This window comes from Neomonachus schauinslandi, chromosome 9 (assembly GCF_002201575.2).
Source record: "Neomonachus schauinslandi chromosome 9, ASM220157v2, whole genome shotgun sequence".
Taxonomy (NCBI): domain Eukaryota; kingdom Metazoa; phylum Chordata; class Mammalia; order Carnivora; family Phocidae; genus Neomonachus; species Neomonachus schauinslandi.
The window spans coordinates 132,474,930-132,500,127 of record NC_058411.1 but is presented as its reverse complement, the minus strand read 5'-3'; the positions used below and the strand labels follow the sequence as shown (position 1 = coordinate 132,500,127).

At 50.5% G+C, this 25,198-nt stretch overlaps 1 protein-coding gene across 3 annotated transcripts in view; it reads left to right on the top strand.

Moving 5' to 3' along the window:
* The first annotated feature begins 6,378 nt into the window (after nt 1–6,378).
* Nucleotides 6,379–25,198, top strand: part of ST8SIA2 (ST8 alpha-N-acetyl-neuraminide alpha-2,8-sialyltransferase 2) — a 62,796-nt gene continuing 43,976 nt past the window's right edge. For all 3 annotated transcript variants that reach the window (XM_021680518.1, XM_021680519.1, XM_021680520.1), the window contains exon 1: nt 6,379–6,476. In XM_021680518.1, coding sequence (XP_021536193.1) covers nt 6,379–6,476 — 98 coding nt within the window. The remainder of the gene's footprint in view (nt 6,477–25,198) is intronic.

The window sequence follows — 25,198 nt, the reverse complement described above, 5'->3', positions numbered from 1 at the left end:
TCTTGATCTTCCTGCAGTTTTCCAGTCTGCTTTGTCAAACCAGACTGGGGGAACTGGGAAGAGAGGATAAACAACACAAAGACTCCGTGTGGGGTAGGGAGACGTAGAAGAGGACTCCCAAAGGGACATTTTACAAGAAACCTACTTGGGGCCCAGGGCACTCTCCTCTGGCCAGTGCACTGTGCCAAGATCCTAGCAGGTTCACATTCCACTGAATGCTGCCACGGTTCAGGAGACTCTCCCATCTGGAGTTTCCTTTAGAAATGGTATTTCGCCAAGCATGCTCACCAATTCATTGGGATTGTGCCAACCTCCTGTTGCTGCTGGTCACCAGTATCGTGCTAGAGGCAGTTCCTGCTGATTCTGAAACAGAGCCATTATTAGAAATTAAAGCCTGCAAACTTCCAACTACATAAATGTATTAAAAACAAAGGCCATGCATGCTCAGAACTCATCACTTCCAAACTTTATCTTCTAACTTTTACCATTATCCATGCCCTTGAGATTATTGCATCTATTGTTTGTATGTGGTGGGCATACCATATCATGGCCGGCCAGGGCATACCCTTCCCAATGTTGCCTTCAGTGACATAATGATGGTGGCTTGAAACTGGCCATGGTGGGAACACGTAGTCACTGGATAATGTGGGGCCAGAAGAGGAAGAAAGCTGCTTACTCCTTGGGAGTTTACAATCTCATTGAACTGTCATGGAAAATGACATGGGAGAGTGTAGGTACAGGAAACCTGGCACGGAGCTCAGCTCAGAGACAGGAGAGACAGAATTTTGCTCTCAGCTCTGAAACTAGCTAATGAAGTACTGTATGGTGACCGACATAACGTAAAAAAAATTGGGGGGGGGGGGCGCCTGGGTGGCTCAGTCATTAAGTGTCTGCCTTCGGCTCAGGTCATGATCCCAGGGTCCTGGGATCGAGCCCCGCATCGGGCTCCCTGCTCCGCGGGAAGCCTGTTTCTCCCCCTCCCACTCCCCCTGCTTGTGTTCCCTCTCTCGCTGTGTCTCTCTCTGTCAAATAAATAAATAAAATCTTTTTTAAAAAATTTTTTAATTAAAAAAATAAAATAAAATGAAACTAGCAATGGACCTGTGGGCCATCTCTTGATCTCTGGGTCCCAGGGTTTTCCATCTGTAAAAATCCCACAGGACTCCAAGCTCCATAAGGGCAGAAACTCTCCCTAGAGTTCACCACTGCATGCCAGGCTTCTAGCATAATTCCTGACACACCATAGTTGAATGAGTGAATGGACAGGGGTACACCCTCTCTACCAAACTGCCCAGCTCTGAGATGCAGAGGTCCATGATCCAAACAGAGGCTACAGAAAGTGACACAAGACAAGACGGAGAGCCAGGGATGGCTGACCAGGGCCAGCTTCCTTAGATGTTCCTGGGGAGGGGGTCATGCTGGAGTTTGGGCAAAGTTGGATGAGCTGATTCAGAGATCCCAGTTGTAATTTCGCTGAAGCACTGTTGAGAAACGTGAGAGGACATTCCTTTTCATTTATCTCTGCCACCTGGTCCTTGACTTCATGCTTTGGTTCAAAACCACCTTTAATCCTGACTGAAGAATTTGGAAAAATCCAGCAAAAAAAAATGAACCACTGCCCCCACCCCCCACTCTTCTATCACTTCCAGCTCCCTGTGGAGCTTATTCCCACGTCCCTCAAGGTCTCTTGCAGATAATCCCAGAAACATTTACAGCACTTGCCTGGGTATATTTCTTTTCTTTCTTCAGCTAATATACAATTTTGCTATTTACAAAAGCTACAAATGGAATGCAAATGTGCCCGTTTATTTTCCCATATTGTTATCACTGGATTCTGATTTTGAAGGGGGAAACGTTGCATTTGTGAGAACATTCAAATTTAGTGTAAATTTCAAAAGGGAAATCTGGTTCTCTCAGTTATGGGAGGTACAGGAATACAATAGCCTATTAGTCTATTCCAACTAAGATATTCTACGTCTTTACACACACCCCCACAGCCCCCCCCCACACACACTGAACAATTCATAGCTCCTCCTTCGGAGATGATGATAAAGAAGACTGTTACCACTCTAGTTTTTTCTTAAACATTCTAAATTGCTTTCTGAGCCAGTTCAAAGGTAGTTTGGTACTGGGTCAGAATTTTGGATAAGAAAAATTATTATTTATTATTGAGGTTTTTTTTTTTTAAAGATTGGATTAAAAAGACTGCTTTCTTCTGTGTGGAGAGATGAAAATTGAGATTTATGATTACGGTCTCACCAATGATGGAGGGTGTGCAGTGAGTGAAGATAAATTTGTTCCCTGAATCCTGACATACCAGAATGAAGGGCATTCGGTAAAAATCAAAGGTGGTGCCTATTTACAAATCCATTTAGAACTGCCCAATGGGCTGGAGAGGACCTTGGCATTCCCACAATCCCAGAAGTCACCGAGGCCCAGGCGAGGCCGGCTGCACTGAAATTCCCTTTCTGCCAACAGAGCTTATCTTGGGCAACTGAGCCCTGTCTGAGCCTCAGTTTCCTCCATTGTAAAATGAAGATGATGGTACCTGTGTAAAAGGATTGCCAAGAGAAGTCTTTATTACCCCCAAGACGTAGTTCAGATGAAAACTCTCCATATCTGGAGTGAAAGGCACAGAGAAGTTAGTTGATGTGTAAATGATACATATGGTTTTTGGGTTTTCAGGACCTTCAACTCTGGTTGGGGGTCCCCACTCTTGAGGTCAGCGCCTAGAAGGAGAAGCATGCCCTTAGTCAGAGTCGGAGACAAGGAAGAGCTGCTGATTGCTGCGTGTGATTCCAAGGGACCCCTTCTGGGCTCTGCAGAGCTCCCTGCTCCTCTATCCCTCATTCATATGAACTTCCCAGAACCCTATCAGTTGCCTGAATAGCTAATCTACTCCATTAATTTGAGTTAAAATGTTAGTGGGTGGTAATGACTTTTAATTTGCTGCCACTCCCATATAACTCTTGCGTTTTAACCCAAATATTCAATAACTTAACCTAAAGAAGTGAGTACTGTGAGTTCTCCCAGTTTCTTAGAAAGACCAACGCAGGAAAGGGGACTTGTTTAAACAGAGGGGTCAGGACAGCCGAGCCAAGTGTGTGCCCATGTGGCAGTTTATACCGCATGAGCAGACACGACACTTGATGCCAATCCACTCATCTTCCCTCTTTCCAGACCCCAGGAACAAACTCAGTTTTCAGAGACAGCCTCGAGGCAGTGAGCATGTACAGACCACCATAAAAGGAGCTGGCCCACGTCGATTCAGATGCAAGTGCTGCTTCCAGACAGCATTCTGTGGTCAGCTATGACCAGGGTGCCTACCACTCTCCAAGTAAAACCCCGTCTCAGTGACTCTCAGTGCAAGGATAGGCTCAACATTACAAAGCTAGCTCTTTCCCAGCAGGTGTACTTGATGGATGTTGCTCTGTGGCTCTCGTTATAAGGATTTCTCTAGAAGGGATGGAAGTGTTCAACAGTTTCCACGTTTCCTGTCCACTCATGATGACTCTTCTCAAGTGAGTCCAAAGAAGGGAGGCCCTGAGCCTTGGATGACAACTGGGTCACCTAATAGGAGATGGGTACACTCTGTTGTAACAGTTGCGATCTGGGTGAATTTAGGATCACAGCAATCTCTCCATGATGTTCAGCATAGTAGGAGTGTAGTTGGTTGAGAAGCAGAGAGCAGAGAAGAGGGAGGCCAGCCAGTTTCTTCTTGCTCTCTTGTGTGGTCTTATTAATCAATTATTTTTTTTAAAGATTTTATTTATTTATTTGTGTGAGAGAGAATGAGAGAGAGCACATGAGAGGGGGGAGGGTCAGAGGGAGAAGCAGACTCCCTGCCGAGCAGGGAGCCCAATGTGGGACTCGATCCAGGGACTCCGGGATCATGACCTGAGCCGAAGGCAGTCACTTAACCAACTGAGCCACCCAGGCGCCCCTTATTAATCAATTATAAGCTATGCAGGAGATCATAGCTGTACTGTAGCTTGCTCACATCCCACACCATAATTACAGCTGTCTTCCTCCTAAAGCATGAGCCACTAGAGGGCAGGAAATGCCTCTCTCTCTTTCTTTCCCTCTCTCCCTCTCCCTCTCTCCCTCTCTCCTCTCTTTGTAGCTCTAGCCCCAAGCACAGAGTGTCTAGCACAGGGTAAGTGCTCAATAAACATTGCTGAGTAATGAAGTCAATAAATGAGTGATTGAAATATGGAGCAGCATAACAGGTGCACCCTGTTTTTACCTCTCCCTGTTCAGATACCACAACCATTCATCTCAGAAAAACAAGACAAAACAACAACAAATACAATTCTACAACTCCTTAACCACCCATCAAGCAAGACAAGGGAAAGATCAAGGCACTCAGAAAAATTGGAGACATGATGGTTAAACCATGTGGTCAGCCACACTGATGGTAAACCCTCTTTTGATGACTGTTACCACCTCTAATGGACCGGGAGACTGACATCCTACATTGTACTCAATATCACAAAATCTCACTCCAGGAAAAATAGGTGGTATTCCAGAGGAGCTCACTGTAGGAGTGGAGGTACACAGATTTTGCAAGGGGCTAGGAAAGAAATGAAGTGCGGTCATGGGGATCAGTGCACCCCTCCTCTGGGGAAAAGACATCTGTTCCCCACACCTAGAGCTTTCCCCCTTTTTCTGGGCTGCTTCCCTCTTCTGCTCTCCAGGCAGGGTGATGGGAACTACTCTTGCAGGGGAGAACTTATCTTGGCTTCCAGGGTCAACAAGAGCTGTCCAGCAGCCCCCTAACTTGGAAGACTTCCTCCTGTCCCTCCTTCCTACACACAAAGAGGCAGAAGGACTCTGGGCACAGGCAGCCCTCTTACCCCACCCCCCCCCCAAGGGCTTCTAAAGGGACTTAGACACTGACATCCCCTCCCCAAACCCTGTGAGAACTGGTTCTGTGTGGGTGGTCCTGGGGGAAACAGCCAATCTGCACCTCTCCCCTTCATTCCTGAGTCCTTTCCAGGCAATTAGGATATTCCATATAGCTTCTTGAACAGGACCCTTTTCCCCAAACTCAGACCTCAAGGACCCTTTCATAAATCAGATGATCACTTCTGGGAAGTTACATTTCCTGATTTGAGGATTGTTACAATTAGTGCAAGAAAAAAAAAATAGGTAATTATCTAGTTCCAGTAAAACTTAATGGGGCCTTCCCAGGCTAATGGTTGGTGCAAAATGTCATTTGAGTTACATTGTCTAAGGCTGGGGAAGCGAAAAATATTAGGCTTGGGGGGCATTACCCCTTGTGGGAGCCATATTTTCTAGCAGGCCTTTAGATCAAGATAGGAACCCCGGGGCGGGAGGAGGGGGGCGCTACTGATTTTGCAAGGAGAGGGCAAGAGCTGGGGAGGCAAGCCCACCCCAGAGTCAGAAGGGCCAGGGCTGAGGCAGGGCAGGGCGGATGCTGAGTCTGCCATTGTGGGTACAGCAGCCACTCCAGAGTTCTAGCCAAGACTGCGTGACCTCAGGCAACTCGGGGAGCCTCTCCGGATCCAGTCTCGGTTCTGTCAGTGGTGACCAAGATGACCGCCCGGAGGGGGTGGTTTTTAGGGGGCTGAGCACCTCGCCCACAGATTGCAATCAGCATCTCCGCTGAAGTTGGCCTATCTTGGATATCTCTTCTCTCCTCCCCTTCCCCCACCACCCCTCCTAATTAGTCAACTGCCGAAACATCTGCCTGGTTGAAACCGCCTCCTCGCCGAGCGCCGGGGGCTGTCCCCAGGTGTAGGTCTTTGTGTCGCCAAAACTTTGCGAGAAAGCGAGGGCGCTGGACAAAGGGGAGCGCGGGAGGGCGTTTGCCAGCCGGCTGGGGACGCCGGGCGGTGCGCACTCTTCCCTGGGTTCAGCTCGCTACCCGGACGCCCGCGGTGCCCCGAGCCCAGCCTCCCTAGGCGGGGAGTGGCGGTTTCTGGCCACATCCTAGCGCCCTGGGGAGCTGAAAGAAGCCAGGCGGGAGGAGCAAAGGCGGATGGCTGGACCTAGGAGTTGACTAGGGTGGGAGGAGGCGAGCAGAGGCGCGGAGCAAAGCTGTCAAACTGCACTCTGAGCCCCGCGCGGGGCGGAGGAGGGAGGGGAGGGGAAAGGGAGGGGAGGAGGAGGGAGGGGAGGAGGAGGGAGGGGAGGAAGAGGGCGGGAGCGGAGAGGGAGCGAGCGAGCTCGCCGCGCCTGAGCAACCCCTATCTGCCGCTGTCGCCGCCGCCGCCGCTGGCCCGCACTCGCCCGGAGCGCAGGGTGTCTGCCCTGCTGCGCGCCGCGCGCGGAGGCTCCGGCGCCTGCCGCTGCGCCCTCCAGCCCCCGCTCCTCGCGCCGGCCCGCGCGGCTCCCGGCGGGCGCGAACCCACCATGCAGCTGCAGTTCCGGAGCTGGATGCTGGCTGCGCTCACGCTGCTCGTGGTCTTCCTCATTTTCGCAGACATCTCGGAGATCGAAGAAGAAATCGGGTAAATAGCTGCGCCCAGGCCCGTGCAGAGCCCTGGCGGGATCTCTCCCCCCCCCCGGTACTCCGCCCCCCACACCCGCTTTGTGTGCGCCGCGCCCCCCTATCGCTCAGCTGGAGAAGTGGGGGAAGGTTTTGGCCCGGGGAGGCGGTGCCGGGGGACCGGGACGCTTTGGGGAGCGGAGCATGGGGGCGCGGCTGCCGTGGAGTGTCCCCAAGCCGGGAGCACGGGCAGCCTCCAGCTGGCCCGCGTCAGGGAGCAGACTCGCCTACCCAACCCCCCCTTCCCTAGCGTGTCCGCGAGCGATGTCGCCGGGGTCGAGGGAGGGCGCCGGGGAGTGTCTGGGGTGGGCGGAGGGGCCGAGAGTGGAGGAGGCAGGAGTTTCTTTGTCTCCAGCTCGGCCGCTTTCTCGCCTTGGCAAAGTGGGCAGGGGGCGCGCGGGGATCTCTGCGCTGGGGGAGGGGATCCCCGGGTTGGAGCGGAGGGCGGTGTCTCTGCACTGGCTCGCGGTAAGGGGAGTGTCCCCAGTACCTACGGACTGGCACACGATCCTCCCGCCGGCCGGGGAGCCCGGCGTTAGGGCGCCGGCTGGTACCGCTAGCGGCGGAGCGCGCAGGGCTGGGCTGAGACTCTCTCCCTCGCCTGGCTTTGGACGCTCAGCTAACCCCACGGCGCCCCCTGCGCCCCCGGCTTCCCGTGCGCTCTCATTGCGGAGACGGAAACCTTTCGGGAAAGTCTGTATCGCCGCCGGGTGGTCTTCGGGGCCCCCAGGCGCGCTGTCTCGCCCGGGCTTCTCTCCCGATCTCTCCAGAGGTGGGGCGGGCCCGCGAGCCCCTGCCCTGGCGCGGGACTTCGAGGAGTGCGCGCTTGCGGCGCGGGACGCACCCGCCGTCGGTCCTGGAGGCTGGGACTCGTGCCCCGCCCGGCAGCCTCCAGTACGCTCGGCCGGGTCTCTCTGCTTCGGCGCCACAAAGAGCGTCCAATCCGCGGCGGGCAGGTGGGGAGGCAGCTAGGGTTCTGAGGGGCCCTGAGGAGAGCTTCCTGGCCCAGGGCAGGGAAAAGGTGAGGTCGCCGAGTGGGCAGAAGGTCCCCTCCTCCTTGGGGCTAGAGCCGAGCCTGGCGCCCTACTTGAGTCCCGCCCCGCGTGCGCCCCCTCCTTTGTCCCATTTGTTTCATTCATTATCAGCTCGAGTTGGAGGGCCCGCTACGCTGACAGGTCCCTCAAAGGGAAATGCCAGGATCCCGAGGCCCTAAGGACCCAAACCTGGGGCAGGCGCCAACTTCCTGCTTTCTTCTTTTCTCCCTGCCCCTTCCCATCTCAGAAACCCAGGAATTCCTTCTGTGAACTCCACCACACTTCAAGAACCCCTCCCTGTCTGCCTCCTCCTCTTCCTCATCCTCGGTTTCCCCAAAGCTCCGAAAACTTTCACAAATACGGTTCAGTTAATACGTGACGTGCTCCCATGCGGAAATAGAGAAATCCGTTACTTTCCATAGCTGTTCGCCTCAAAAACCAGGGTCGGAGAGGAAATCAGGAAAGCCAAGTCGTGGGTGATGGACGACCCGGTGGGGAGAGCCTTCCTCTTGGTTCTCCCTCTCTTCTCCCAGCTGTGGGCTCTGCTTGGCCCGGACTACTTGCTGACCTTGACAGGTGAGAGGGAAGGACCAGCAGCTGCCCATTGTTCTGCTATAGAAACGAAAGAAGTGTGGAGCTCATTCAGGGATCCCTAGCTTACCCATTCACTGAACTTTTACTGAATAGCTTCTACATGCCAGGGACTTTTAATTTTTAAAATGCAATCAGGAAATCATTTTGCACACAATGCTGCACTTTCCTGCCAAATGCTTTACAGAGCCCCCCACCCCCCACTCCACATCAGGTTATTCGAACAGGGTATCCAGGGATAAGCTCCTAGGCCAGAGCTAAGAAGGGCATTTACCTATATATTTAAAACCCAGAGCTCCTCTGCTATGGGTGTGCCCTGGGACCTGTTTCATTAGGGAGGGGAGTGTCTGTTTGGGCTGACCCTGGGAAAAATTGTCAGATGGGTCAAATGTGTAATCTTCTGTGGCATTATCCCTCCTTCTTGGTGTCCCTGTCCTCAGGCTGACCCCTGGCTAGACTAGTTTTGACCCAGGCTTGAGACATCTCCCCCAATCAATCCCTCCCCCAGTCCCACCCCCAGTCTGTCCCACACATGTTTAAGTGGAGTGGAGGCATATCTGGGATTTGCCAGGGCTGGAGGAAGAAGGACATCGGGCAGAGGACCAGAATCCCAACAGGTCTGATGTCTGCTTAGAAGCCAGGTTCCAAGCTCAGTCACTTTAATCCTTGGAACTACCCCAACTTTGAGTGGCCAGCCAGGGCTCAGTGGGTTAAGGGCCCTGGCACAGTGGCCAGTGAGGGGTGCCAGGAGTGGGGCTCTGTCTTTCTCATCTTATTCCTTCCTGGGAGACCTGGATGCATATTCAAGACCATGGTGCCTCTGAACCAGCCGTGCCCACCCTTCCCCAACTTGATCTCGACCTGCACCAGGGACGATTGCAAATTACCTGCCAGTGTCAGTCCCTGGAAGAAAACATTGGTTCTATAAACGGATGGCTGTTTCTGGAAGGGGGGACCCTATGGTGTTGTTAGGAAGGGAGGAAGGAAGACGTCTCTTTCTGGAGTAAGTGTTCAAGGATTAAGGAATGAGAAGTGAATGAAGAAAGAGAATTGCACACGCATTGTCTGGTGGAACAAAAGTGAAATACACTTTGCTTAAGCTCTTGATCCCCTTTCTTCTAAAAGGAAGCTTTTGGTATGGTAGTCTCAGAGGTCCTGTCTTGCCCAAGGGATCATACAATGGGTTGCGAGGGGCAGGTTTTTCTTCCTGAAGCTTTTTCTGAGAGACTCGTTTCTTTTCCTCAGTGATGATTTTCAACTTCTAACTTGCTTGCTTGTGGAAACGCCTCCCTGGGGCTGAAAGGGAAAAGGAAATGTAGAAAGATGAGTTCTCTGCAAAGCACTCAAAGAGCGAATTCAAATTCTGTATCAGACATTGGGTGGGGCTTTGATAAAACAGCCCCCATCAATTCATGCAGTGCCCCAATTTTTAGACCAAGTTATAAGCTAAAATGTTTTTTCTGATTGTCCCCTGAGCTTTAGTCTTGAGGGTAACTTACAAGAGAGGGGAGTGAAGCCTGACTCTCTTATCCACGGAGGTGTCCCCAGAACCCGGCGCACAGAGGCGTTCAATAAACTTCTATTGCACTGGCCCAGTGATGGGCACATATGGTATCTTTGGGCGAAGCAGACACCCACGCAGCCTTAGGATGGGAAGGAAGTGTGAGGTTCCTCCTAGGAAACCTCCTCTTTTTTTACAGTTAGTATAAATGTGACCCTGCGAAGCAGTTATCGCCTATCAAATATCACACCCTGACCTGGTAAAGAGAGGACAAGCCTGCACAAGTCTCCTTATTTGCAACCCAATGCCCTCATCCCCAAATGAGCTCCTTGAACATAGTCTCTGGTTTAAAAGAAGGTAACTAGTAATAATAGTAATAATAATGATAATGGTGAAGATGCAGGTGATGATGGTCATTAGCATTTATTGATTTATTGAGTGCTGGCTATGAGCCAGGAGCCATTCCAAGCACTTCATTGATCTTAACACATCTTTTCGTCATGGCAACCCAATAGTCACCTCCCCGGGGCAACAAGAGCTCCTACTGGTCGAGCTCTGTGTGCCAGACACTGGGCTAATGGCTTTAAAGTAGTACTTTGCTCAATCCTCTTGAACCTCTTTCAGCTAGGTACTGTGGCTATCTCCGGGTTGTCAGTGAGGAAACTGAGGCTCAGAGAGGTTTGGTGATCAAGCAAGGGACCCTAGTTCTGTGAGAAGCCAAAGACCGCCTTGCTAGACTGCCCTGTCCTTTGGGTTCTTTCGCCCTGCAATAATACTACGGAATGGGTCTCAGAACTTAACTCATTTCCCAGGGATGTTGCCCAGGCCCAGAGTTTTCCTAAGAGCGTGGCCTCAGCAGCTTGCAAAGAGGGAAGGAGAGTGAAGGAGACTGTGGGAAGGACGGAGGGCTCGTGTGTGTCCCTGAAATGCCCCTTTGGTCCCGTCAAGTTCAGTGTGATGCTAGAGGACAGTTTTTGGCACTATTTGGCCCCTGGCTTGCCAGACAAGCTCATGTGCCACAGGCAGGAGCATCCTAGACTCACAGGTGGGGCCTGGGGCTGAAGCTTCCGGAGAGAAGACTCCCATCCATTTGCAAATCTGATTCGGATGTCAATTGAAAGAGAATTCTGGCATCTACACACCATATGATTGGGCACCTGGGGGCCTGGAGCAGGTGTGATTGTAGAGATATTTCACAACGGGTCCCTGTGAACACTGGCCTATTGGCATGGACGTCTGACTGGTCAGGACAGATGCCATCCAGGCACCCTGGCCAGGGGTCCCTGTGCACCCCAGGCAGACATCAGGCCACGACTGGGGAGAGTTAAGACGGGGGGCAGGGCTAGCTCTGGTCCTTGGCTGTGACCAGGTCTGTGAGCAGGCAGCCGCTGTGGCCATCAGCCAGGAGTGAGGTGAGGTGCACCTTTTGGTGGTGGGTGAGTGCAGGCTGATGTGAAAGAAAATGAGCTCCTCTTTGAGCACTTGAAGTGCAGGCACCTTGTAAGGAGAATACATATTTGCTCAAGACGATGCAATCTTTTTTTTTTTTTTGGAAAAAGCTCATTCTTCTTCCCAATCCTGATGTACTTCCCTCTCGTATAAACATGACTGGAGGATAAAATAGGAGAGAGAAAACTCTGGTTTTTAACTCACTTGCTCCAAGTCCTGTTGCCAACTGTTCCTAGCACCAAATTTAAATTGTAAATAGATATCCATCTTAGAAACTGATTCACCACTCAAGGCCTCTTTCCCCTTATAAAGCAGGGTTGCTAGGTTTTAAAATTGTTTAGGTTTTACAAATTGGGGATATTGTAAATTGCAAATTATAAATACTTCTCAGAGAGAGTGGAATTCTAGAAAGGCTCCCATGCTTTGAGCGTGGTGTACAAGGTAATACATAATCTGGCCCCAGCCTCCTGTTTCAACCTCCTTGGGCTCCAGCCATTCTGTTTTGCTCACAGTTTCCTGGAGTGAGCCATGACTCCATGCCTCCATGCTTTTGAACGCATTCTTCCTCCTTTTGGGAAAAATCTCTTTGCACACCATTTCCCTCCTGACTCCCACCCCACGCTATCCTACCTTCCCCTGACTCCACCTTCAAGGCTAAGGTTGGTAGCAGTTCCTTTGTAAAGCATTCCCAGGGCCCAGACCCTCCCTGGACAGTCTGGGGTGGCCATCCCTCCTGTGGATTACCCTTAGCATGCTGTCATGCCAGTATCTACACCAATGGAGAGGGCCTCAACAATTCTGTTTTATTTCTCTCTGCCCCCGACCCCTGGTGATAAGCATATGGTTTAGTGCATGAAACGCATAATATAGTTTTCGGGCCTAGGATGCGGCCAAAATAAGCTTTCAGTCTTCTCCCAAAGGTCTATACTATTCTTTTTTTTAAAAGGTTTTATTTATTTATTTGACAGAGAGAGAGCATGCACAAGCACAAGCAGGGGGAGAGGCAGGCAGAGGGAGAGGGAGAAGCAGGCTCCTTGGGGAGCAGAGAGCCCGACACAGAGCTCAATCCCAGGACCCCGGGATCATGACCTGAGCCAAAGGCAGACGCTTCACTGACTGAGCCACCCAGGCACCCCTATACTATTCTAATAACAAGTAAACACCCTCTACTTACTGGGAAGGTCCTGCTTTTCCCACCTTAGGTATCCACCCAGTTAAGGGCGTTGTTCATCATCCTAGAAGGTTGGAGGCGGACCAGTGGAAAAGCCCTTTCTAGTTTGTAAAAGTAGAGGGCCCAGTGGTTAGGTTTCCAGCTGCCAGTTCAGATAAAAACCAAAGCTGTCGTACAAGGTAATACATAATCTTTTTTTCACCTCCACACCTCCACGCCTCTGTTTAGCCCTTGACTCTCCAGAGAGCAGGCTTAACTTAGAGCCAACTCTTTCCTTCCAAGGGCTGGTCCCCAGAAGGGATGCTGGAAGTTGTGTGTTTGAAACATTGAGAGAGTATGAAATGTGAGGTCAGGTCAGTGTGTGGGATCTCCAAGACTTTTCTTATTAAACATTTTTAAGTGGTACTTTGATTTGCAAACACTGATCAAACCAGGGAACCGTGATGGATGGGTCAACACTGTGGCAGCTGCGTGGACCCTAGAGAAGCTCCAGAACCTCCTATCTCTTAGCTCTCTCAAGCAAAAGTGAGTTCTGGAGACAAGATGGAACGATACCGGGAAAGGACTGTGGGAGGTGCAGAAACATAAACGATGCCATGGGGGAGGGGTGGAGCAGGAGGGGGTGCGCATCAGGTGGCTGTCTGTCTCCTGCAGGGGGTGGGGGTGGGGGAGGGGTGGAGCAGGAGGGGGTGCGCATCAGGTGGCTGTCTCCTGCGGGGGGCAGGGGGTGGGGTCGGTCCATTTCTCCAAGAGAAGCCCCCGGGGTGAGAGACACTTGGGTGCCATCTGCGTCCAGGAAAACCATCTCCTGTGTCTGAATGACTGCCGGTCTGGGGCTTGTCCTTAAGTGTTGAGATTAGTCACTCTCCTGGATGGCAGCTGGGCTGGTTTTAAATTCTCCCCAGTCGCCTGCAGTCAGTCACTCGGCTAGGAAGCCGCCCGGTGTCCTGACGGGACCTGTTTGTCCCAGCATTTTCTCAGCTTCAGCTGTCACAGACTTCACAGTGGCAAAGGGAACTGCTCCATCCGGGGAGATGGATACAAGCCATGTATCCGTGTTATACGCCAGGAGCAGCTCCTGACACTTGTCCACTTGGAATCCTGACTCGCTGCTCTTGGAGATCCAGCGTCCCGCCTTCCGATGTGTGTGTGTGTGGGGGGGGGTGTGGGTGGGTGTGTGTTCCTAAATTGCTCTGCAAGAAGGAGGCTCTCGCTTTGTCGGAGAGTTTCCCCAGCACCTTTTTTGTTCTGACTGGGGGAATACAGAGGCCCTCAGCCCTGCCTCCCAGCCCCTTTTCCATGCTCAAGGCGACAATTTTTCCTCCTCCTCTGGCCTCTTAGTCAGCGGCGGGGGAATCGAAATGACCCTGAGGTCAGCAGTCCCCAAGACTGATCTGCAGAAGACTGGGGATCCAAAAGGGAGAAGAAAAGAAAGAAGAAAAAGAAAAAGCACAACGTGTCCATGACAATTATGTTCGTTTCAGGTTGCTAACCACCAATCCTGAGAATGACTCTTCTTTGTTCTAAGATGATGTTCTTCTTTCCTTTGGGGTGTAAAGGTGTCCTCTCTTTCCTGAGAGAGGGCAGTGGTCTTCCGTGGCCGAGGAGGTTGGTGACCCTGTGACTCCCCGACCCCAATTTTGGGGAAATGTTACCGATCCCTGAAATCTAACAGTCTGGGGTCTGAGTGTGCCTTGAAGGGTAAACAGAGGGGATGGCTTCTGGAAGCACAGCTTCACTCCTCACACATCTTTTCCTCTCAGAGGTGGACGCCGCAGAGAATAACGCATCACTCTGGGGTGTCTGCTCTGCGCTGAATGATACTTGAAGCCCGTTAGCCTTCTTCACAACCTGTCCTCTCAGCAATCCTGTGAGGGCTGTGCTACTCTTACCTCCATTTCACAGATGAGGAAACTGAGGCACGGAGCAGTTAAGGAATGGGACCAAAGTCACACAGCTAGTAAGCTGCAGAGCTGGTATTTGAACCCAGGCTGCGGGAAGCAAGGAGAACTACCCAGAAATGATGTACTAAATGGCATCTGGTGGCACATCTGGGAAATCTGCACACGCCTCCTTCCAGAGGCTAAAGCTGGGAAACATGAAGGTCTGTGGGGAGCAGCGGTACTGAGAGAGAGCTCCAGGGCAGTGGAAGAAAGCTGGCTGGGAGGGGACAGGCAGGTGCAGGGAGGTGGCATGTGCCCAGGGAGCCCCGTTTTCCAGGGACTGACACGTGTGCACCGTTCCACTCCCTTAAACCCCACAACCACCCCATTTGCCCATTTGCAGATGAGGAAGGGGAGGCCTGGAGAGGTACCAGGATTTGCTAAGGTCACACAGGTGGGAAACTGAGGCACTGGAATCCCAGGCAGGCTTGCCTGACGCCACAGCCCATGCAGGCCTTAGCTACTTTTGGGTACTGGAATTACGGGGCTGCTGCCCTATTCCAACAGCTCCCTCTGTCCCACACAGAGAGTTTGTAAAGGGAAGCTGGGGACATCTGAGACATCAGGAAGGGCTCATGGCAGGTCAGAGGAGCCCCCCAGACGCAGTGCTGGCTGCTGCCGTCGAGCACCCCATTTCAGCGGATGCTGAGGAAGGGGCAGCCACACTTGCACTCTGCCCAGGGAGGTGTAGGCGTGTGTTGTTAGCTCCCCAGCTCCGATTTCCAGAATAAGAACATTGGCTGTGCTTGGAGGAGCGATATCCAGGATTAATTCACACCTTCTTTCTCGGTAAATGCCAGCGTGGCTTAAATAATGAAGGGAGGAGGCATAAGATCTCCAGAGAAAATGAGTTGGTAAATTGATAGGGTTGGTGACTTTCAGTTGCTATTCTCCTGTAAGAAGCAAAGCCTCTCCAGGGCGCCTGGGTGGCTCAGTTGGTTAAGCGTCTGCCTTCGGCTCAGGTTGTGATCTCAGGGTCCTGGGATGGAGCCCCTCATCGGGCTCCCTGCTCAGCGGGGAGCCTGCTTCTCCCTCCCCCTCTGCCGCTCCCCCTGCTCATGCACTCCCTCATGCTCTCTGTCAAGTAGATAAATAAAAGCTTAAAAAAGAAGAAGAATGGGGCGCCTGGGTGGCTCAGTTGGTTAAGCGACTGCCTTCGGCTCAGGTCATGATCCTGGAGTCCCTGGATCGAGTCCCGCATCGGGCTCCCTGCTCAGCAAGGAGCTTGCTTCTCCCTCTGACCCTCCCCCTTCTCATGTGTTCTCTCTCTCATTCTCTCTGTCTCAAATAAATAAATAAAATCTTTAAAAAAAAAAAAAAGAAGAAGAAGAAGAAGAAGCAAAGCCTCTCTGACTGTACCTCCATGGTTCCCAAAACTTGGGATTTGACCCTCAGAGGACTCTGTGTGATGTCTGACTGTACCCGGATCAATAGGTTGAGTTCCGAGGAGAAGCAAAGAGAAGGGCAAGACAGAAACCCCCAGGGCTGTATCCATCCTGGCCTGCTCAGGATGCCTCTTAGGCCGTGGAACGCAAGGACAGCGTGCTGGCAAATGGCCTTGTCAGATCCGCGGTGGTCCAGCCTTGGGCGTGGAAGCAGCCAAGACTCTGAAGCCCCTTCCCCAGCCTGCCTGGTGCCCCCCACTAAAGCTCTAACCTCCAGCAGTGTCAGAATAACTCGCTTAGGTCTTCACTGTAAATTTCTCCCAGCTGCCGATGTGAGGATAACTATGGGAAGATTGAGGCTCTCATCTCTGGAGAAACACTCCCTGTGTGACCTCAGGCAGGTGACCTCACCTCTCAGAGCCCCAGCTTCCTAATCTAAATAACGGGGTTAATAATATCCAACTCACAGTGTTCTGAGGTTTAAATAAAACACACACCATGGGAATGAAAAATGGTGCAGCCGTGATGGAAATCAGTGTGGCGGTTCCTCAAAAAATTAAAACTAGAATTACCATAGGCTCTAGCACTCCCACTTCTGGGTGTGGACCCAGAAGAACTGAAAGCAGGGGCTCGAACAGGTATTTGTATACCCATGTTCATAGCAGTAGTATTTGCAGTAGCCAAAAGATGCCCAAGGATGGATGAAAGGATAAGTAAAATGTGGCGTATAGGTATGAGGGGATGTTACTCAGCCTTAAAAAGGAGGAACATTCTCACACAGGCTACACTATGACATGGATGGACCTTGAGGACATTATGCTAAGTGCAATAAACCGGTCACAGAAGGACAAATACTGTCTGATGCCATCTCCATGAGGTGCCGAGGGTCATCAAATTCCCAGAGACAGAAAGATGAATGGTGGTTGCTGGGGGCTAGGGGAGGAGGGAGTTATTATTTAATATGTACGGAGTTTCAGTTTTGCGAGATGAGAAGAACTCTGGAGATGGGTTATACAAGATCGTGAATGTCCTTAACACGACTGAACCGTACAGTTAAAAATGGTTAAGATGGGAAATTTTATGTTATGTGTATTTTAACCACAATTAAAAACACACATATGGATGCGAACCGCCAAAAAGAACACCTGGTAGGTGCTCAAGACACACTGATTTATTTTAAGAGGGTGGTTATGCTTCTAACCAAGCAACATCAATGGGAGTGCTATTTAATTCAAAAAACAAGAGAGTACCAAAAAGCATGGTGGGGAAGAAGTAGAAGGAGAAAAAGGAAGAAGGAATATAGACCTAGATTTACAGAAATACAAACTACTTGCTGGAGGTGGCCAAATACCCAACACTTGAGATTTAGGATTGTGGAAAGTGCAAGCACAGGATTTCTTTGTTGTGCTCTGTGAATACTTGTTGGCCTGCCTGCCCGTCTAAGTTCAGTGGAGGGGCCCCTGAGGTCTCATAAAAGCCCAAGCTGCATGGAAGGCACAGAATGGTGGGGGGAGTAGGTAGGTGAGGGGATAGACAGCCCAAACCACCCTCCCACCCAGATCTAGGTCCTTATGGCTGCCTCTTGCCGTAGCACCTGCAACAGGATAGCCTCGGTAAGTGTTTTTGAGTCAATGGTCAATCTGAAAAAAGAAGAGAGCCCCCAAATGCTAGCCCCCAGAGATTTAGCTCTCTCTGGCCTGGGAAGGGCTGAGATACAGCTGCATCTCTCTCTTTTAGGCTCAAGCCACACAGTTCCCCTAACACAGGAGGAATGAGCAAGTGCCGTGGATTCCAGCGGCAGGAAGTGCCAAAGCTATGGCTCAGCATCCCATGAGGGTTGTAAGAAAGAGTGCTAGCCCCACCCCAGGGTTTCTGATTCAGCAGGTCTGGAGTGCGGTCTGAGAGTCCAAATCTCAAATGAATAAGTTCCAGGTGATGCTGTTACCCTTGGTGCCTCCAAGGACCACACTCAGAGAACCACGGGGCTAGAGCCTTGTCACTCAAAGGGTGGTCCTCAGACCAGCCACATGGCATCATCTGGAGTTTTGGTGGAAATGCAAAATCTCAGGCCTCACCCTAGACCCTAATGAAATTGAATCTGCATCATTATAAGACCCCAGGTGATTTGTATGAACACTCCCTCCACTGGTGGGAATAGCTGGTTTCCTGGCCTTCTGCAGAGCCCCAGCCCAAGTCAGTGAGGTTGGCCCATCAGACCAGGGGAAACTTGTCCAAGGATCCCTGTTACCCATCACAGAGTTGGCCTAGAGTTACTCTCAAATGTCAGAAAAACTTATGAATAGTTATTATTATAGCCACTCACTGGATGCCTATATATGCACCAGGAGCTTTTCATACATTATTTCACACATTTATTATAAAACGTCTACAAAACCCACTTTATGGAGAGGTAAACTGAGACTCAGGCAAAGTAACTGCTTCCTAAACACAGAAAAAGAGAACTGAATTTTCTCAAGGTCTAGATGGCCATTTCCCAGGTGCTGGAGATTCAGCCCCAGGGATTAGCCTGCTTCTCTCTCTCTGCCCCTCCCCAGATGAGGCCCAAGACATGAGGCAAGGCAAGGAGAAATCCCAGCCAAGGGTGGAACTGATTTATGAAATCAGTTTTTTAAGGAGGCTGCAGTCAGTGTGTCTATACCAGAAACAACCCCAACCCAGAGCTACAGCACATGGTTGAAATTTCCGGAGAAGCTGGACAGCAAAGCACTCGTTGGCTGGATCATTAAGCCCTCTCATGAGCTTGGCTGGGATGTGGTCATTCACACAGGAAATGGCCCCCCTTCCCTGCTGGTATACGCAGTAACAGTACCCTGGAGTTCCTGAGGTTCCTGGGTGGTTTTGGTGGCTTACCCAGCCTGCAGTCTCATCCCAAACTCTGCTCTGTTACAGAAAGCAGAGGAATTGAGGTGGGGGAAGACTCTGGGGGTGATCAGAGACAGGTATAAGGGAGCCCTTAGAACCAACCTGCTCCTTCAGGTAAAGACAGCCTCTGGGCAGGCTGGTAGCCAAGAATTTAATTGTATTTATTTTTGCCATTACTTTCTATTTAGGGCAGGGGATATTGGTATTCTGTTTATAGCAGTGATATAAGGATTCCTTTTATGATAAATTCATTTATGCTTTTAAATGAGTCATTGTAAAGAAAAGTATTAAGTCAATAAAGTGGAGTTAGCAAAACCCGAAGGTAGATCCAGGAAAAGACTGATGTCTACGCAGTGATGATGGGCTAGCCTTACTTCCTCCCCGTGATCGTTATCTGCCCCTTTGGTAGCAAAGCTGTGACAATCCTTGCAAAACTTCTATAGAGAGGAAGTGAGTTAATCTTCCCAGAAAGTAACTAGTTACAGAGACACTTGCTCACTGGACCTGGGAAATTGCCCAGGGTACAAATAAGGAATTGGCCAATGAAACAGTCTTGTGAATGCCTCGAAAGGGAAGGGCTATTTAGGCCCGAGAGGCGCCTCACCCCCAGCAACGCCACGAGGTTAGACCCCTATCTCACAGTCTCCTGACACACTCTACTTCTCTTTTGCGCTGCACCTTATGCTTTGTGTGTCTTGCGTGGTACCTTTCTTGCCTGCGAGATGGTAGCCCTAGGAGGGCTGGGGCCATTGCAGACCTGTGCTTTTTGTGGTTCCAGCTCCTTGCATGGTGCCTCTCAGACACTAAGTGCTGGTTTGGAGAACAAAGGAAGGAAAGGAGAGGGGGCAGGAAAGGGGGGGAATTCGTTCCTTGAGGCTCAGAAAGGCCCCTGCTGCCTACATCCTGAGATGGAGTCTACGTTTCTCTCCATGGCCAAAGGAGAGAAAATGTGAATTATACGAGCCCCCCATAGAACTGTCTGATTTGAAATCCATTAAGTGCCATCCTATTTACAGAGGAAGCCCTCTTTCCTTTTTCCTGGTTCCATGAAGAAAGACGAGCCTCCCGATAACATAAATATCGCTCGCAGGGTAACTCACGGTTCTATACAGTCTCCGTGACCTGGTACACAGAAGCCAGAGGACTGGAGAGATGTGGCCAGAATCAGGAATCAGGGGAGCTGGTTCCTGGCAGGCTGAGATCAAGCTGATAACAAGGAGATTAATAAGGGTCTGCAACCTCCTCCATCCTGTAGCAGCAAGGAGGGTTTTTAAATCAAGGCTGGTCTGGCTGGCTTAATGGTACCTAATCTTACCTTTTGAAACTGGAACGTTTGGGAGTTGAGATCAATTGAGAGAAAATAAAGTAAAATGTGTTGACTTTTGGATTTTTTAGTCTTCATCAGAGTGCCATTGTGTAGCGTTGTTTTTATTTTCTGTCTTGGAAATTGGCGGAGATTAGCTGCTGAGACGATTGTTCAGCCTGGACTAGGCGGTGGTGTATTTACTTTTGTTCTTATTGTTTTCATCCACCACAAGACAATCTCCATGAGAGAAAGGTCCATTTCCGCCCTGTTCACCAATGTGTCCCCAGTGCATGGCACGTGGTAAATGCTCAGTAACGGTTTCTCAAATGTCACATTTTGGCATAACCAGCGCATACTATCTGCCATGGGCCAGTCCGCTGGAAAAGTCTGCTCCTGATAAGGTGTAGAAACAGCATGGTGCCCCTGGAGAAAAACTTCCCTGATACCTAGATTCTGTGACAGTTACCACAAGCTTTATGCGCTCATCACAAAGCCGCACCCAACTCATTGTACACAGATGCTCACAAGCCCTGTGTTGGATGCTGACGCCCTGCAAAGCTGAACCCAGTATAGAGAGAAGGCTCAAGGCGTTTGTGGTCTGACCGGGCAGAGACTTCTTAGGGGTTGATGACAGATGTGTCTGGAGTGAGCAACAATTTGGGGATCTTGGCTTTGGTTGTGGATTCGCCACCACCAGGCCATTCACCTTAAGGGCAGGCCTGAAGCTCTCTGGGCCTCAGTTTCCCTATCTGTAGAATGAATGGGTCTTCTCTGGCTCCAACGCATCACAACTGGGTGCCTCCCTCGATGCGTTTCCCAGTTGGAGGGAGTCCAGACTCACTGGAAATAGCAAATCCTTTTGTTATGCCTCTGAATTCCTTGCCCTGAAATTTTAGAGCAGGGCAATAAATAGGTGCTGGTCTATTTTCACCCACCACCTGCTCTATATTAAACAGAAAAAAATGGCCACCATCAGAGAAGGCAAACTTACATACTGAGCACCTGTTACATGCCAGGCATTGCAATAGACACTCTCACATCTCAATGAAGCGCCTTGATAAACTTGCAAGAGAGGTTCAGTAGCATCACTGTTTCCTGTCTTCCACTACCACTTGGAGAATCATTATATTACAGCAGGATTGGTGTTCCAGATAAGTTATGCTCAATATTCCATGTGTTAGAAAAGCACCTGAGTGTGTGTAATAAAATATAAAAAAGCTGTTATCAAATATAGCTAAGTTGGGGAGTTTTGGAAGCCTTCTTCCTTTGGTTATCAGGAAGATTCATGTCACCAACAAACCACTCGTGTGTGCAATGGCAGTGCCTGTCCTCAGCGGTGAGCCCTGCCTTGTAATAAAAATGAAAGTGACATTGTTGTGCTAATGGCATTGATTATTCATATTATAGGAGCTCCAAAGAGGGCTGAGGACAAGAAAGATATTTTCCAGAGGAGGCAGGATCAGGGTGGGACTTGCATCCAAGGAAGGGTCCAAGGACTTAGCCAGAAAAAGAATGAAGGTGGTGATCCAGATGGGGAGAATGGCCTAAGGCAAAGAAGGTATGAGTGACAGCAAGGAGCTTGGCTGGAGTGGAGGCTTCAGGAGTGCCTGGAGGTGGATGGAAATATGGCAGGACAGAGGGCTCAGAGCCAAGCTGTCAGCGCTGAGGATATCACACTTGGTTCTTTTGGGAGCCACTTTGGTTTAAGCTGGGATCCAAAGACCTCTAAAGAGTCTGTGATGGATCTTAGGAGATCCATGAACCTCTTGAAATTCTAGGCATTTTTCTGGGCAAAGGATCCACATATTTAAAGGATTCTCAAAGGGATCCACAAAGCTGAAGAGAAGATGCTATGGACAATAGGGACACTTGAAGGGTTTTGAACAGGATTGTGCAGAGAATATGGGAGTTGCTTAGAGGAGGATGAGCTGGGGAGACCACTCAGGTCATTCACAGGAGGAGCATGAAGGGTATGGGCTGCAGTTGTGTCGATGGAAAGGAAGAGAGAGTTAGGGCATCGTGGTACAGAGAAGAAGTGACAGCACTCTGGGGACCATCAGTGGTGGCTAGTACAATGGTTTGGTCTTAAACATGATGATTATAAAAGATGCAGTTTATTTATGTGGAGATGAAGACATTTAAAAATCACTGACTGAATCACTAATTATCGGAGCATAGGGACAAAAGGTCAGCTGGCTCATTCCCCTTTATTCTTCAAGTGTGACAACAAAGGGCCCTGAGATGAGAAGAGATTGTCCATGGTCACGTAGATGGTGGGCAACCAGGGACCAAGCCATAAGAGAATAATATTTAGGAGGGAGGTTGTTGGAGATGGAGATTGGAAGCCATTTGTAGGGAGAAGTTGAAGCCAGGAGTGGAGACAAAATCCCTAAAGAAGCAGAGACCCCAGGATTAAGCCTTGGTCATCGCCCTCATTTAGAGGGTGCGAAGGAGAAGCCAAGGTAGCAAAGTCCATGGAGAAGGGTGGACAAAGATGAGAGGGGAACCAAGGGACCAAAGCAGTGAGCAAGAGAGATGAGTGCTCCTGGCAGGAGGACCTTAGGTTTGAGGGTGCTCAGGGGCCACTGGGCTTGGCCATCAGCAGGTCCCTGGTGACATTTGGGAGAATGTTGGGGTGAAAGAAGATTTCAAAGAGAGGTCCCTGATCAAAGGGGCAGCGATTACAGTCTGGCCGCACAAGAGGCTTAAGAAGGAAGGAGAAGCAGGTCAGGGGTGTGGAGACCAGGCAGGAGGAGAATCGTTTACAAAGGAAAGAGTATGCATTTCTAAAAGTAAGGTAGAGAAACAAAGATGAGTGGGAGAAGGACAGGAGAGGTTATATGATAAAGCCACAATGTTGAGGTGAAAATGGGACCAATAACCAGAGTTGGGGAGAGGAAGAGTGGGATGAAGGCTCAGAGACCATATTCTAGAGTGGGGAGGCTCCAGAAACATGAATTTTAAAGGAGGGAAGATCTGGGATCCACCAACCCATCAGGCTCTTCTTACCTGAGCAGACCCATCTGCCTGGGGCTCTTTTCACAGCCCTTTGTGAGTCTGGCTCCTGCTCAGATTTCAGGATTCTGATGGAATGCCGGCTCCTTCGGCAGCTCCTCCCTGTCCCTCCCTGTCCCCTACGGAGCTTGCCTCCAGTCCCTACACCCCCATCACCATTCCTCCTACTTTCTTCTTAGTGCCACCGAGTACATGTTTACAACTCTGTTCCTTTGCTGGGGTATTTGCCTTTCTTGTATGTGTATGTGTGTGCTTCCTGTCTCCAAAAATTCGATTTTTTTTAGAGATTTTATTTATTTACTTGAGAGAGAGAGAGCACAAGCAGGGGGAGTGGCAGAGGGAGAGGGAGAAACAGGCTTTCCACTGAGCAGGGAGCCCGATGCGGGGCTCAATCCCAGGACCCCGGGATCATGACCTGAGCCAAAGGCAGACGCTTAACTGACTGAGCCACCCAGGCGCCCCTCCAAATTTAGATTTTAAGCACCTTCAAACCTGGGGGGGTGCTATCTGTCTATCCCCACTGTGCCCCCAGCACCCAGCTCAGGGCCTGTCGCATAGTAGGTGCCCAATAAGTACATGCTAATTGGGAGAAAATGACGGGAAGACAAAGGAATCCAGCCATGACCTATCTCTCTTCTCAGAAGATTTTAAATGAGAAAAATAATAAAAATAAAGTAAAAATAGCATCTGCCAAGCTGTTTGTATATATTCATTACCTCATTTACTCTTCAAAGTTTACTCACTTTAAGAAGGGAAGAGGCTCAGCTTTAAATACTCTGCTCGTGAAGGCGGAGCTAGGGATCACACCAAAGCTTGTGTTCTTCTGCCACTCTTTTTTTTGACAGTATTGGATCAAAGAGGCATCTCTGTCAAAAAAATAAAACAAAATAAAAATACAGAGAGGCTAGATCCCTTTCTGCCATCCCTCTGCCAGGGGGTGGGGAGGTCCTGGGCATCCTCTCCTCACTCCTCCCCATTCTGAATGTGCCCATGCAAAGCCCTTCACATGCCAGGGTGTTTTACAAGAGCCTAAGAAGGGTTAAATTTCCCATCCACTTATCCAGTCCACTGTGGGCACATGGAGAAGTCAGCTGGTGAAGAATTCTCTTTGCCTCTGGATTTTTCTAAAGTCCAGGGAGGGGCAGACTAGCCCTCACTTCACCCTAGCTTCTTCCCTGGCATTTTCTAGGTGAATTCAGTGGCAGAAGTGAGGGAAGGGGTAAGGCTGAGGAAGCCCCAGTCCAAAGCCAGAAATTCTACCTTGAGCCATTGTCCCCAGAGCACCATGCAGAGCCACCAACCCAGACCCTGGAGGCAGACAGGCAGAACCCCCCTGGGAGTCCAGACTGATGCTCAGGGCAAGAGGAAAAGCAGAGGAGGGGCTACTTGTCCAGTCCATCTTTGCGCCTCTCACTTTTGCGTGTTCACAACAGAAACCAGGCTCCCTGAAAAGCTTCTAGAAACATTTGAAGCATTAGGGCCAAACCCTCCTAGAATGAGAAGTCAGGAATCCAGTCAATGGACAACCCCTGGCCCCTGCACACACACCCCCTAGAGGACTTGGCTTCCTGCTTCCTCCTCTTGGCTCTGCCAGGGGACGTTTTGGGCATCTGTCTGGAGTCTAGTGTAGTGTCCCAGGTACAATGGCCATCTGGCCCTGCTCTCTGGCTTCTCTTCTGGGTTTGCTCCAGTTTTGACTCCACTCGGACTTTGACCACCCCCACCCCCAACCCCTTGCACCATGTTCCCAATTTGGAGACAATCTGTTAGACAAAGCCAGCTTCAGATCTTGCCTCTAGCCCCTCCTTGCTGTAAATCCTTGGATTCAATGCTTAACGTCTCTAATTGAATGGGAATACTAAAATTGCCCACCTCATAGGGTTGTGATAGAGATGAAAGGAGAAAATCCACAGTGAGGGCATGGACTGTGATGCTGGATGCTGTGCTCAGGCAGTAAGAACTCAGGATGATCACTCCTCTGGGCTCTGTCATCCAAGCACAGTCCTTCTCAAGTCCCCACCCAGACACCTGTTTCTAGCATCAACCTGACACACGCTTGGGTGCCACCATCCTCTACGCCCATCCTCACTCCACCCCCACCTGCTACAAGCTACAGACATTTGTTGAGTGACGTCATTTTCTAGACCCTAACTCAACATGGCTGGAGGTCATGTTTTCCACCCTGAGCACCACCTCTGGGCTTTTCTCCAAGGCAATCAGGAATTGGCTCACAGGGAGGACCCAACTGGCAGAACGCCTCCACCATTCCTCCCCAGAGCCCCAGACTCTTACAGAACACAGGGTGGGTGTGGGGATGGAGGCCTCGGCTGACACCTGAAGACATCAGGGCTGAGTATCCTTCCAGAGCTCGGGCTGGTTTCCTCTTACTAGTCTATGGGTTGGCAA